Source organism: Gavialis gangeticus, unplaced genomic scaffold (assembly GCF_001723915.1).
Source record: "Gavialis gangeticus isolate Ggan-Ray unplaced genomic scaffold, GavGan_comp1, whole genome shotgun sequence".
Classification (NCBI taxonomy): domain Eukaryota; kingdom Metazoa; phylum Chordata; order Crocodylia; family Gavialidae; genus Gavialis; species Gavialis gangeticus.
The window spans coordinates 43,811,371-43,824,398 of record NW_017729031.1 but is presented as its reverse complement, the minus strand read 5'-3'; the positions used below and the strand labels follow the sequence as shown (position 1 = coordinate 43,824,398).

At 43.6% G+C, this 13,028-nt stretch overlaps 1 protein-coding gene across 2 annotated transcripts in view; it reads left to right on the top strand.

Moving 5' to 3' along the window:
* The window catches only part of PLA2R1 (phospholipase A2 receptor 1), a 108,889-nt gene that overhangs the window by 13,204 nt on the left and 82,657 nt on the right, over nucleotides 1-13,028 (top strand). For both annotated transcript variants that reach the window (XM_019522691.1, XM_019522690.1), the window contains exons 2-3: nucleotides 3,596-3,979; nucleotides 8,069-8,236. In XM_019522691.1, coding sequence (XP_019378236.1) covers nucleotides 3,596-3,979; nucleotides 8,069-8,236 — 552 coding nt within the window. The remainder of the gene's footprint in view (nucleotides 1-3,595; nucleotides 3,980-8,068; nucleotides 8,237-13,028) is intronic.

The following is a 13,028-nucleotide window of genomic DNA, read 5'->3' as shown; positions in this document are numbered from 1 at the left end:
TTTTATTCTTGTTTGGAAACTAAATTTTCATTAAAAGCTTGAACCCCACCCTCTGCATCCTGTGGACAAGCCATCTGCAGCTCCATCCTGCTCCTGGTGGGGTTGCATTCACTGCCCTCGTTGGGCAGCGCCTGCCCCTGCCCCACTCCCTCCCTGCCTCACCATGGGGGGCCTCATTCTGCCCCCCCTCCTCCCCACCATGTTTCTTCACCCCACAGACTTACTGGCTGGACACTGCTGTCCAAGCTGCTGGGCTACATTCCTGTACGTCAGCTATCAGATTGGTATTGGCTGGTTAATAATTGGTATCAGTCAAGAATATATTTATCGGTGCACACCTACATCTTTTAGAAGGTGGCTACATGGGAGTCACTATGGACTGTGGATAGTTTTGGAAGCAGTTTGGCACTTGCCTACTGGGACCTTTTTCTGAGTCAAAAGAATTCCCTGTTTTAAAGCTCAGTAATCTTTTTCGCCCCCTAGCATGGCTTTACTATGTTCATAAAAAGCTCCACCATTTTGGTCAAAGTTGCTTTTACACTTTTCAGGATGGGAGTCACAGGGTGTGTTAACACATGCATTTATGCTGACTTAAATTTACTGTGCAGCAAGTTACTGTGCAATAAGCAGGAATAGGCCGGCATCTACATGTGCAGTGTTAAAGAACATTAATGCTGTGTATGGACTGACTTGGGACTTAAGTTAGTCCCAACTGTAGCTGTATTGCAATAAAGTGATGCCAAGGACAGCATATCCCAGATTACAAGGCCTAAAGGCAGAGGCCATTCTGGTGATATTGCCCACAGTTTTGGATTTTGTAAGAAGAACCAGGCCAGCACCTAATCTTAAACTAACTACATTATGCAAGTGGGCTAGACCTGGGAGCAAGGGTGAATGGAGGAACCTGAATAACATGTCTGATTCTCTAGATTAGCCCAGAAAAGTGCAGGACTAGGACAAATTATTTAAGGAGTAGGTAGAGGAGCATGGTCAGGACAAGAGCCTTGGTCTGAGGCTACACTGAAGGGGACAGATATGTGGTAGTTGACAGCCAATTGGATAATGCAGGATGAAATATCTTATCTGAGAGCAACTGCATAACAGCAGTTTCAAATATGCCTGTTGCCCAAGAGGGTTGACCTAAACCAGTATAAGCCACGGGTAACAGATAGCTAGCAGGTAGATAGATAGTGAAGAAGAGTACTGCAAACACAACTTACTCATGATTTGTGCTGTTTCTTGTGCCTTCCTATGGGTTATATGGTATTTAACTGCCAGAGCCTGGTTTTATGTCCAGCCTGGCTGATGCACTCTTTCCAAAGCCTCTAGCCCTGAGAACTTAACATCAGTTATGACCAGACAGTTTGCTAATAGCCACCCATTGATGACTGATTTGTATAGGATGGTCTGGATAGGGATGATTCTGCCTCAGGCAGGGAGTTGGACTATATGACCTGTAGAGGTCCCTTTCAGCCCTTCTCTAGCATTCCGTGATAATTTTGCTCAGCATATTCTCTGCTTAGGTAAATTGAATCTTCTTTTCTCCAGTGGGAAGGACAGCCTGCAAAAAGGGAATCTGGTTGTGTTTTCCTTGTTTCTTTGCCCTGGCCCTATTAGTAGAAACATCTCACATTGGTGGTACTCAGCCTCCAGCCTCTGAACTAAATGTGGCATGCAGAGCCTGTTATTTAGACTGAGGGCTCCCCATAGGTATGGATATTTGGCAGCAGGGAGCAGTAGCAATTAACACTGCTACTGCTACCCTCCCTTCATATTTTCAAGAACCCTGGGTAAGATGATAATGGCTGTGTGCACCAGATGGGGTTGGAGCATAGGGCTGGGGCAGTGAGCCTGATCTGATGCACAGGGCTGGGGCTAAGGTGGTGGATTCAATCCAGTGCTTACAGGGCTGGGGCTGGGGCTGGGGCTGGCGCACACATGGGGCCAGGGTGGGGGAAGCTGGCTTCACTGCATAGGATCTGGCTCGTGCACAGGGTCTGACCCATGCCCACTCCTCTCATCTGAGCCTACAGCCCAGAAGGGTCAAGTACTACTGGTTTATATTAGTATGGCAAGAGTCTACCAAGCTTCCCTCGCCTCTCTTCCCCAGCACAAATAGTAAAATGTTTACTCACTGAACCAATATAAAATTCTTACATTACAGGTGTCCTTCATGTAATACAAGTACAAGTATGTTCTACACTATACATATATGAAGCACATGCCCATTCTGCACCCTTGACATGTATACCAATAGCCTTTAGGAAAAGGGTAACATCTATTTGAGAAAATGTTTAGGGTGCTGGAAAACGACAGTGCCTCCATTTTCCCTGTAGTTGGATAAAAACAGTTATGCAGGTTTACTTGCCCAAAATTGTTGTATAGTTTTGTGTCAGTGGTGGAAGAAATACTTTTTGTGTATAAGTTGCATGTCTGTTTGAAAATATTATCACTTTAGAATTCTGGACAATTGATTATAAGTGACAATATGTGAACACGTGTGCATACAACATCATCAGATCCTTATCTCCATTTTGTTTTAAATGTTTAACTTCTTGATAGGGAATAAATAAAAAGTGTTAAAGATCTCAATTTTATTATTGCAGGAACTCCCTGGTTCAATTTAACTTTAGTAACTGCAGTGTAGAAGATAATAGCTCAGCTATTCTATTTCTCCGTGTTTTGCAACTTCCCAGTTAACTCCCTATGTAGAGCTTGATTATGCAAGTGATGTTCTGAGATAAACATTTGGCTCTAAAATGGTAAAGTGAATTTCTATGTGATCACAGTCTTAAAAACCTATGAAGCCTGGAATATCCACAAGTTCAGACATAGTTGTTAATTATGCATTCAGCAGTTTAAGGGTAATGCAATTCATGAGCATCAGCCCCAATAACTGAAATATCAGCATTTTACATCCCATTTATAATACTGGACATGTTTTTCTCTTGGATGACAGCAGAGAAGGAAGAATACCTATATGTGAGACTGATACCTTCACCCACATTTTTCTTTTAATCTTAACTTCTCCTGTTCTTTCCATACAAGAATTCTCTTTTAGCATATAACATTCCTTTCAACTACCCTTACTGTAACATTTTAAATCTTGCTTCTATATTTAATGTTTCACTGTGACCAAGATTTTCAAAAGTTACTAAAAATCTTGGGTGCCTCAGTTGGTATCCACTTGAGAATACATGAAAGGGGCCTGATTTTTACTGAGTATCCATCTTCAAAAAAATCCTGTTTTAAAGCATCTTTCTTGGTCACCAGAAATCACTCATTGCTTTTTTTGAAAGTCTTGGCCTGTATATTTAAAATTTTATTTTATATAAGAATTCTACTTTGGGATGTTTTGACGAAAGAGTTCAGAAATGTCATGTGTAGGGCGTTTTTTGTATTTGGTTATGAAGCATAGCTAAGCATTTTTTATAAATATACCTCCACAAATTTAGAACAATGTTGTCTCTGAATTGCCAATGATTCTAATACTATTTTGAAGGTTAATTTTGCAGTTAATAGTTTTAATTCAGTTGGCCCAACTTAAGGCCATGGCCCTGCAAAATTTACATGGAACTTTTTTCCCCTCCCCCAGATAAAGGAATATTTATTATCCAAAGTGAAGACTACAACCTTTGCATTAAAGCAGATACATCCAGACTTATTCTTGAAGACTGCAATCAACATTCCAACTATATGTTGTGGAAATGGGTCTCTAATCGTCATCTTTACAACATAGGCACAAGCACTTGCCTAGGACTCAACATCAGTAAGCAAGAGCAACCATTAAGTATGTTTGAATGTGATTCTACTCAGCATTCATTATGGTGGAACTGTAATGGAAAGGTGGTGGTTGGTGCATCACAGTACCATTTATCTGCTGAAAATGGCAATCATATTGTGGCAAAAAGAATGTCTAACCATAAGTGGAAGCCGTACATGTCCAATGATGAAGATATCTGTGAGCGTCTGTTTGAAGGTAAAAAATAAAACTTAACTCCTATTCACCTTCTTATTAGAATTTTGTAGGGTTTCTCTGAGACATATAATTTATTAATGACATGATCATTTGTAACTGATTGGTATGGCGATGCCATGGTGCAGGTATTTTTATCTATAGTATTATATAGCAGTAAAAGCTGAAGCCAGATACCAGTACTGCCAATTCTACACTCTGAAGAATTGCCAGAAGAACTACAAACACCCCATAAGATTTGATTAAAAATTAGTGGATTTTAAAGCAAACTGTGTGCTCTGATTTAGTGCTGTTTGCTAAATTATTCACATAACCCATCTTCCCCTCATAAGTATGTGCACAGGTGGTGCAGAACAAGGGTGCTCAACCTGCAGGCCAGATAGATCTGTCCTGCAGGGCAGTCATCTGGTCCACAGGGCTCCCCACAGGTCTGGAAATCTGGCAGTAGGGGAGTGCTCCCCTGCTGCTAAAACTCTGGATCCATGGGGATCCCTGGGCCCTGTATTTTCGATTGGGCACCTAATCCGAGCACACAGGACCAGATGGGAGAGTGCTGGGCCCCAGGGCCCAGGCACAGTGTGGGGGGGCAGAAGGGAATGGCGCTTGATTCTTGGGACCCAATCCCAATGTGTGGAGAGTGGGAAGGGACTGTGCTGGGCCGCAGAGCCTATCTAGCCCGCAGATGGGCCCCACGTCACTCATCTGGCTTCAGGGCCAAAAGCTAGAATATAAAGCCAGCCTCAAGCAAAAACAAAATGCATGTATGCATATACTGCAGAGTAGCTTCTCTGCCTTCCATCAGGCACAGGTTCCATATTTCTCCTTGTTTTCTTTTATCTACTTAAAGTTTTCTTTAGTTATTTAAAATGTAAGCAGTTCCAGTGGTACTTTCTGGCCTCCTAGCAGGGTATAGCAGTTCCTTTCTCCCCAGGCCAGGCCTGGCAAACTGCCACAGCCTGTACAGTCCCCCAGAAACTGCAGCTGCTTTAATCACCCTCCCTTACTAGACTTACTGCACTGCAGTGGCAGGAAGGGTAAAACCACTGTTGCTGTGTTGTAAGCGATAAGGTGGCCCCACTATGCTGTGCCTGCTCAAAGTGCAAGGGCACATGGGAACTACTGTCTGCTCTGCATGAGTAAAGCAGTCAAAGAGAGAACTGTAGACAAGAGAGACAAATTCACAATCAGTTCGTTTGTTTTGAAGCATGTCAGTAGTCTCTAAAATCATCCATAAATCATAATACATGTAATAATATAACATGTATTGACAACAGTGGAAAGTGGATTCTGAGCGCTGGGAACTTTGGAGCATGGAGACCAGAATTTAGGTTCAGCCTATTGTGAAAATAAGAGCTAAGAGCAAATTTCAGGACCCAGGCCCAGGCCCAGGTTTCAAACACCTCTGCAGTTCAGGTGTAATATATGCCAGAGCCCCTTCAGACATCCAGATATCTTAACAATGTTTTTACAAAGACCTTCAGGGCAAAGAGATAAAACTGTCTGTTGCAGTTCATAGTAAACTACCTTTGACCCCCTTGCTCAGTTTCTTTGAACACTCAAGTGACTGGCCAGTGTTTGTTGTTGCTCTCAGTGGAATTCCCTGATTCACCCAGTGTTTTGACTACAACCCAACTTCCAGAATTCTAGCTTAACGATGTTTTCTAAGCAGGCCTATTGGGCCTGACCATTGCCATAGTCTTACTTTTGGGAGATATTAATTGGTGTGAAATACTGTGACCAAGGACCGCTTGTTCAAGACATGTTTATTTATCCATTGAAACAGCCATCAGATGGAAAAAGGTTTAAAAAACAAAGACCTATACACTTTTATCTTGCTTAAGTTTAATATTCTTCTCAAGATTTTAATAGGTCCAAATTATCCTTTACACAAGGATTTGTATGGGATTGGTTTGTATACAGATGATCCTGCTTCAGGCAGGGTTTTGGATAACATGACTTCCAGAAGTCCTTTCCAGCCCTATTTTCTATGATCCTACCCTGACATTTTTTAAAAGACAGTTAGTGTCAGCCCAGCAACTACTGCCTTCTTGTGACTGTGAACTGTTTTCAGGGCTTGTCCTTTAACTTCCCTTAAGTTCTTTGTTTCACTGGATTGTCCCCTACCCTCTGTGCTATCCAGCAACTGTTGATCAGAAAACAGTGGATAAACTTTCCAACCTGTTCTGTTTAGGTCTTGGTGACTAAGATATCTGCAGCCACTGATTCTTGGTCCCAGCAGATGTGCTAAAAAATATTTAGGGCTAAATTAATTATTTGAACCTACATAGCAAACTGCATAATCAAATAGACAAAGGAGCATATAACACTAACAAATACCAGTATCTCCCATATTTTTCATGCTGCCCGTTAGTTTCAGCAGGCTTTAAAAGAGACGTATAGTTAATTAATTGCTTTTACTATTATTGGGATATTAGCAATGGGAAAATCTGGAGAACACTGTGCATGGTGTGCCTATTTTGTAGATGGAGGATCTTTTTTAACAAACATTGGGTGCCTGTACACAATTAATCAAGTCTGCTCCTCATTCTACTTAGAACACTCTAGCATCACCACAGCACACTCTAGCATCACCGCAACATCACATGTATAAGCCCCCACAGGTTTAAAAATAGCTGCTGGGGCACCTTAACTAAATCGTGTCAGATGAGCTTTAGTTAAAGCATCCTGTGGCTATGTTTAAATGTGCAAGGACTTAACACACATGATGCTGTGGTGTTTTAATTAGAGCAGCTCTCCAGGAACCACTCTAATTAACACCCCCACCCCCCAACTACCCCCAAACACGTGTATAGGCACCCATTAGTTTTACTCGAAGCATGACTGTGATGGTTTAGAAAAAAGATGCTCCTTTACTGGTTTAGGTGCTAGAAATTAAATTGATTGATCTATTGAAGTAAAGTAAAAAATCTTTGCAGCTTTCAGATCTACTTAGCCTTGTTTGTTATGCTAAATATATTTGGAAAAATATCTTGGCTGTTTTGTAAAAACATTAATTGTGATGATAGTGAAATCAAATAACGCAGGTCACTTTTCCCCCAAGTCAAAATGTATAAAACATTTTAGTTTTACATTATGCATTACAATTCTAGTAGGAAGAAGTATAAAAGAGAAATAGCAGAGGAAAGAATACAAAAGATCAAAAAGTCATAAAAATTGTTGGGGGTTATGTTATATCGCTTGTTTGCTATTGAATAGATGCAAATAACAATATGCTAATTAAAACCTGACAGTCCTGACAGTACTTACACACATGAAGACATTTGGCAGAGCAAGAGCTACATTTGTACATGCAACTGAATAATTAAAACGTACCTATTTTATGTGTAATTACTGCACATTTTTATGCATATTAGCTCACATGAGTGAATTTGTGTAGTAAACTAAAGTCTTAAGTTTTGAAAAATTAAACGGGATGCATCTACATGTGCCATTAAGGCGATGTGGTAAACTCCAGTGTAGTTTGCACTGGAGTCCGCTGTTCCTGGGCACAGCCCCTGCACATGCAGCCAGGACCACAGCAGTTTGAGCCAGGGCAGAGCAGCTCTGGCTGGCAGCAGGCTTGGGGGTTCAGCCCCAGGCTCTGGGTGGTGGTGTTGAACAGTGGAGCATCTAGTTGGGGCACAAAACTGTGGATCCATGTAACTGACCACCCAAGTCTGCTGCCAGCCTGGGGCTGCTCTGCACCAGCTCAAACTGCTGCATTCCCAGTCACTGTCCACATGTACGTTTCTGCACAGTAAATGACTCCGCCGTAAGATTGTAATATCTCCAACAGTACTATCTTGTGGTGGAGTTAATTTACTGCACTGTAATACTGGCATACATGTACATGGTGATGCTTTACTGAGGAGCTAATTATTCAACTCCACAGTAAAGCACACGTGTAGATGCACCCACGGTTTAGCTAACTAGACATTTTCAAGAATAATTTAATACATAGTACCCTAACCATAATTTTAGTATTGCTGTGATATCAAATATAAGTGCATAACTAATATTTGACTGACAACATTTATTTCTACCATTATTAATATGGTAATTTCTACTATTATCCCCTGTGTTATATTACAGAAACATATACCCTGATGGGAAATTCTCTTGGTCTTCCTTGCATTTTTCCATTTCAGTACAACAAGAAGTGGTATTATGAATGTACCAGGGATGGAAGGGAATTTCACTGGTGTGCCACCACAAGTCGGTATGAACGAGATGAAAAATGGGGGTTTTGCGCAAATTCTGGTATGTGCCACATTTCTTCTCTTTGTTTTATAACAACAAAAATGGGGAAAAAGGTATTGTCTGATCTTTATCCCAGTTGAGGGGGGTGAAGGTAACTGTGTACTGATTACAAGATCCCTCTCATTCTGCTGGTGTGGACATTCTTCAGACAACTGTACACTTTATCATAGTTCTTCATTCTTGCCCCTTTGATACTCAAAGTCTGGCCCTAAGAACAAACAAACAATAAAATGCTGACCTACAGTTTGCACATAATAGACCATACTCCTACCAGCCTGTTTCTCAACTCTCCAGAGATCATCTCCATAGCATGCAGGCAGAGGAGGTTAGCTTCTGAACAGAGACACTACTACTTCTGACTGAAACATAGCTTGTAAACTGCTTTTAGTTCACACTGTATCTTTAAACAGCCTCAGGATTAAACCTAAACTATGGAGAAACAACAATGAATTACAGGCAACTGTTTCTGAACCTGTGTAAGCATTTGGATGTCCAATTCCCATGAAATACTATAAATGCCAGTTTGCAAAGTATAAAATACCCACATGCTGACTTTTTTGACATGCGAGGAGGTCAGGCAGCCTCTGTAGAAAATTTGGGGAGAGGCAGAAGGCAGTGACAGAAGGCTGCTCAGTCTCAACAAGTAGGAGCAATAGAGAAAAGCCAGCAGAGTTTCTTAAGCCACTTTAGCCACTATCTGGCATCTAGTCTGATGCTCCTTCATGTGGGATCTTTGCTTCTCAAATTAATATCAAATTGGGCACATCTACACATGCTGATTTAAGGCACTTTAGCCCAATTTAAGGTGCATTGAAGGCATGTGTCTATATCGTAAACTAGATATAGACATTGGATTTATAATAGACATTATAACCTGCCTAACATCTGACTATCAAGGTATCTCTCCACTATTTACTAGTTACATTAATTCCCCTCCCCCTCCCTCACCCCCAGCCTCTCTCTCACCCACTGACTCCTCAATTTCCATCTTCACTGACTGGCTTTCTTGCATGCAGACCAGCCTCTGGCTTCTTTATTATTCATTCCATCCAGGAAGAGTGCACACCACTCTGGAGTGCAGATGCTTCCTCAGCCTGACAAAGGGTATTTAAACCCGAAAGCTTGCTAAGAAGAATTTTTCCAACTATTTGCGTGGTCTAATAAAGATATCAGATTCACCCAAAGAACCTTGTCTGCCAACAGCATACTGGATTGTATTAACAGGAGTGTCACTTGCAAATCAAGGGAAGCAGTTCTTTCACTGTATTCAGCACTGATGGGGCCTCACGTGTAGTACAGGTGTAGTTGTAGGAGTTCAGTTTTGAACCCTCACTTCAAGAAGTACATGGACAGATGGAATGAGTCCAGCAGAAAGCAAGATTGTGAGGCTTGGAAAACAAGACTGTGAGGAAAGACTGAAAGAGCTAGGGTTATTTAGTCTGGAGAAGAGCAGACTGAGGGAGCATTTGATAACAATCTTCAGGTATCTGAAGGGAGTTTACAGAGAGGATAGAGATGAGCTTTTACCTGTGGCCATAGGGGACAGGATAGGAGCAATGAAGTCAAGCTGCAACAGAGAAAATTTAGATTGGAGATTAGGAGGAACTTTCTGACAATGAGAGCGGTCAGGCATTTGGAACAGGGTACCTAGAGAAGTTGTAGACTATTCATCCCTGGAAATTTTCAATAGCATATTGGAAAGATATTTGGCTGGGATGATTTAGTCAGGGATGATCCTGTCTTGAGCAGGTGGCTAGACCATCAGTGGTTCTCAACCTTTTTTGTACAAGAACCATTTGTAAACATAGATGGCCAGTCCCAAACCAGTGCCCCTCACTCCCAACCTGCTGCCTCCCACCCCCAGGCCTCCCTCCCCCTACTGTGTGGGGCAGAGGGTGGGTATGTGGGGAAAGGGAGAGGCCTGCAGGGCCCCAAGCAGCCCCTTTCAGGCTGGAACTGACAGCCTGCAAGGGAAAAGCCATGGTTTTCTACATTTTTCTCCTTTAGAAGAGAAGCCAGTTTTAAAGTTTGTTGATCCATTTTTACAGTTTGTCTGTGACCCTTTCATATATTCTTGTGACTCACGTTTGGGTCATGACCCACAGATTGAGAAATGCTGAACTAGATAATCCTGTGAGGTCCCTTCCAGTCCTACTTTTCTTTAGTTTGAGCATTTTGCAAATGTTTTTAGCATAGTGTCACAAACCTACTGATAATCAGAATTGGTTTGGGAGTTACTAGTGTGTCATGCATAGATATTTTCATGAATTGGATTTACTAATACAGAGTTTGGTTTTTCTATAGCTAATGTTAAGAGCTGTTCAGTTTTATCATTTTTATACTAATATGAACCATGGGATTTAATATGAATGTATTTCTGTAGTTGAAAATTGTGACTTTTACTAGTAATAGGAGTGATCTCTAAATTAGGTGTTAGGAATGCCTAAACCAAACAAAGGTTTTTTGCACCTGAGGGAAACTCTGATTTCCAGAACGTAAGTTGATCTCTGATAGTTTGCATTTGGAATGGATATGCATGTTGATTAGCCAGAAAGCAGATGTAGTTCGCAATGTGTATTTGGAAAGAGGTGCCAATCCCAAACTGTTGTGGCTTACATTTCAAAGGGCAAAACCTCAGTAAGGGAAATCCCTTTTTGGGAGAAAAATACCTGGAAGGACTCTCATATAGAGTTTGCTATTTTTTACCTTTAAATTGAATAAGAGAGAACTTACATCTCTCTTGAATAATTGATAGTTAAGGAAATTGGATTGAAAGGGTGTAAATATTCCATCTGCCTTAAATATATTGTATTTTGTCACACACAGGTTGCCCCAAGATAAGAAACACACCTTGTTTTTAAAGGGCAGAATCAAGAAAAATTATCTTTTTGCTGAGTAGCAGCAACTAGAGAGCTGAGCCTGCTTATTGTTCTACTTGCTGGGTGCATCTACATGAGATGTTTACTTCGGAGCTGCCTAATTAGCTCCAAAATAAAGTGTCAGTGTCTACATGTGTGGCCCTTTTAGGCCGCAGGAAACTGAAACTCCACTGCAGGTTAGTACTTGTAAATACAAGTACTATCTTATGGCGGAGCTTTTTAGTGTACAGCAGCATACATGTAGACACTGATAGGGCTGACCAGGGCTCGGAAATGCTTCAGTGCAGGGACTGCCTGCTAGCTAGCCCTGCATTGCAGCACCTTTGTGCCCCAGCCAGTCCCTCCACAGCATGTTGAGCCAAATTGGAGCAGCCCCAGGCTGGCAGGCTGACCCTCCCCAAGCCTGGCAGGCTGACCCCCCCAGGTCCCCTGTCAACCAGGGCTACTTCGACCCAGCTCAACATACTGCAGTCCCAAGCTTATATTTTAACACAGCACCCAGGAGCAATTAACTCCAGTGCAATATGCACCAGAGTTTATTGCTCTGTGCTAACAGCACAGAGGCAGGCAAAATACGGCACACAGGCTGGATCAGGCCCACCAGGCTATGCTATCCAGCCCGCAGGCCCCCTAAAACCTTAGACAATTCATTACTATCTTCCTGTGGCTGCCTGTCAAAAATGACAAGGCACCACCAGCAGCAGGACCCAGGAGGAGCTGACAGCAGCAGCAAGGCCCATCCATCCCCACCCCACTCCCAGCCCCCAACTGCTTGGCAGAGGCTTCTGGCCTGGCGAACCTGGAGCTGTTCCCTGACTCCCTTTGCCCAAGAGGGGAACTCAGATAAGAACAGGCTGGGGGGGTAAGGATCGCTGGTGCAGCAGGAGCCAGCCTGGCTCAGGTAACACCATGTGTCTCCCAGCTGGCTCCTGCTGCACCATGTGGTCCTAGCCCTGCAGCTGGGAACCACATGCTGCTGAAGCAGTGGGCGGATGCGGGAGGTAGTGATGGTGGGTGGAGAAGAAAGGGAAGCGGCAAGAGAAAGGCAGTGGTGGCAGGCAGGGTGGAGGAAGCAGCAGTGGGCAGGAATGCAGGGCTCTAGGGCTAGGGCTGGTGGCATTAGGATCCAGCTGGGAGCCACAGAGGCCAGGCTAGCTCCTGCTGTGGTCTGTGGTGCCAGCATTGCATCCAGGAAATATGTGCTGGTGGGAAGTGCCCAGCTGAGCCAACTGGCTCTGTGCCATGCTGTGTGGTTCCCAACCACAATGCCAGGACCCGTGCAGTGCAGCACAGAGCCAGTGGGCTGGGCCCAGCAGCACTCGATTTTCACACCATTGGGCCAGGATGAGATGGGCCAGGCTGGCTCTGTGTGGGTCTCGGCATTGTAGCTCTGTGCCACGCTGCATGGCACAGAGCCAAATGGGCATCTCCTGGTACCACCTGGTTCCCGGCAGCATGGCACTGAGCCAACCCAGCCCGTCCCGGGACCCCTGCAGCACAGCATGAAACTCCAGGACCCGTGCAGCATGGCATGGAGCCAGCCAGACTGGCCTTGTGGCACATGATTCCCAGCTGTAACCCTGGGACCTGTACAGAGCCAACACAGCCTGATGGTGCACTAGTGCCAGGAACTGTGGGGAGTCCCAAGCCATCAGGCTGTGCTGGCTCCTGGGGTTCCTGGCACTCTAGCCAGGAGCCGCACATGGAGGCACAGAGCCAGAGTCCTGTGAGCCCCACCTTGCAGCCAGGAACCATATGGTGCCCCTCCTCACACCCCATATCTACACATACAGACACACACACACAGAGCCCCCCACAAACCACATACCCACCCATACCACACATACACCCACACCCACACACATATATCCACAGCAACCCAAAAAACCCATACCCACCCACCCATACCCCCC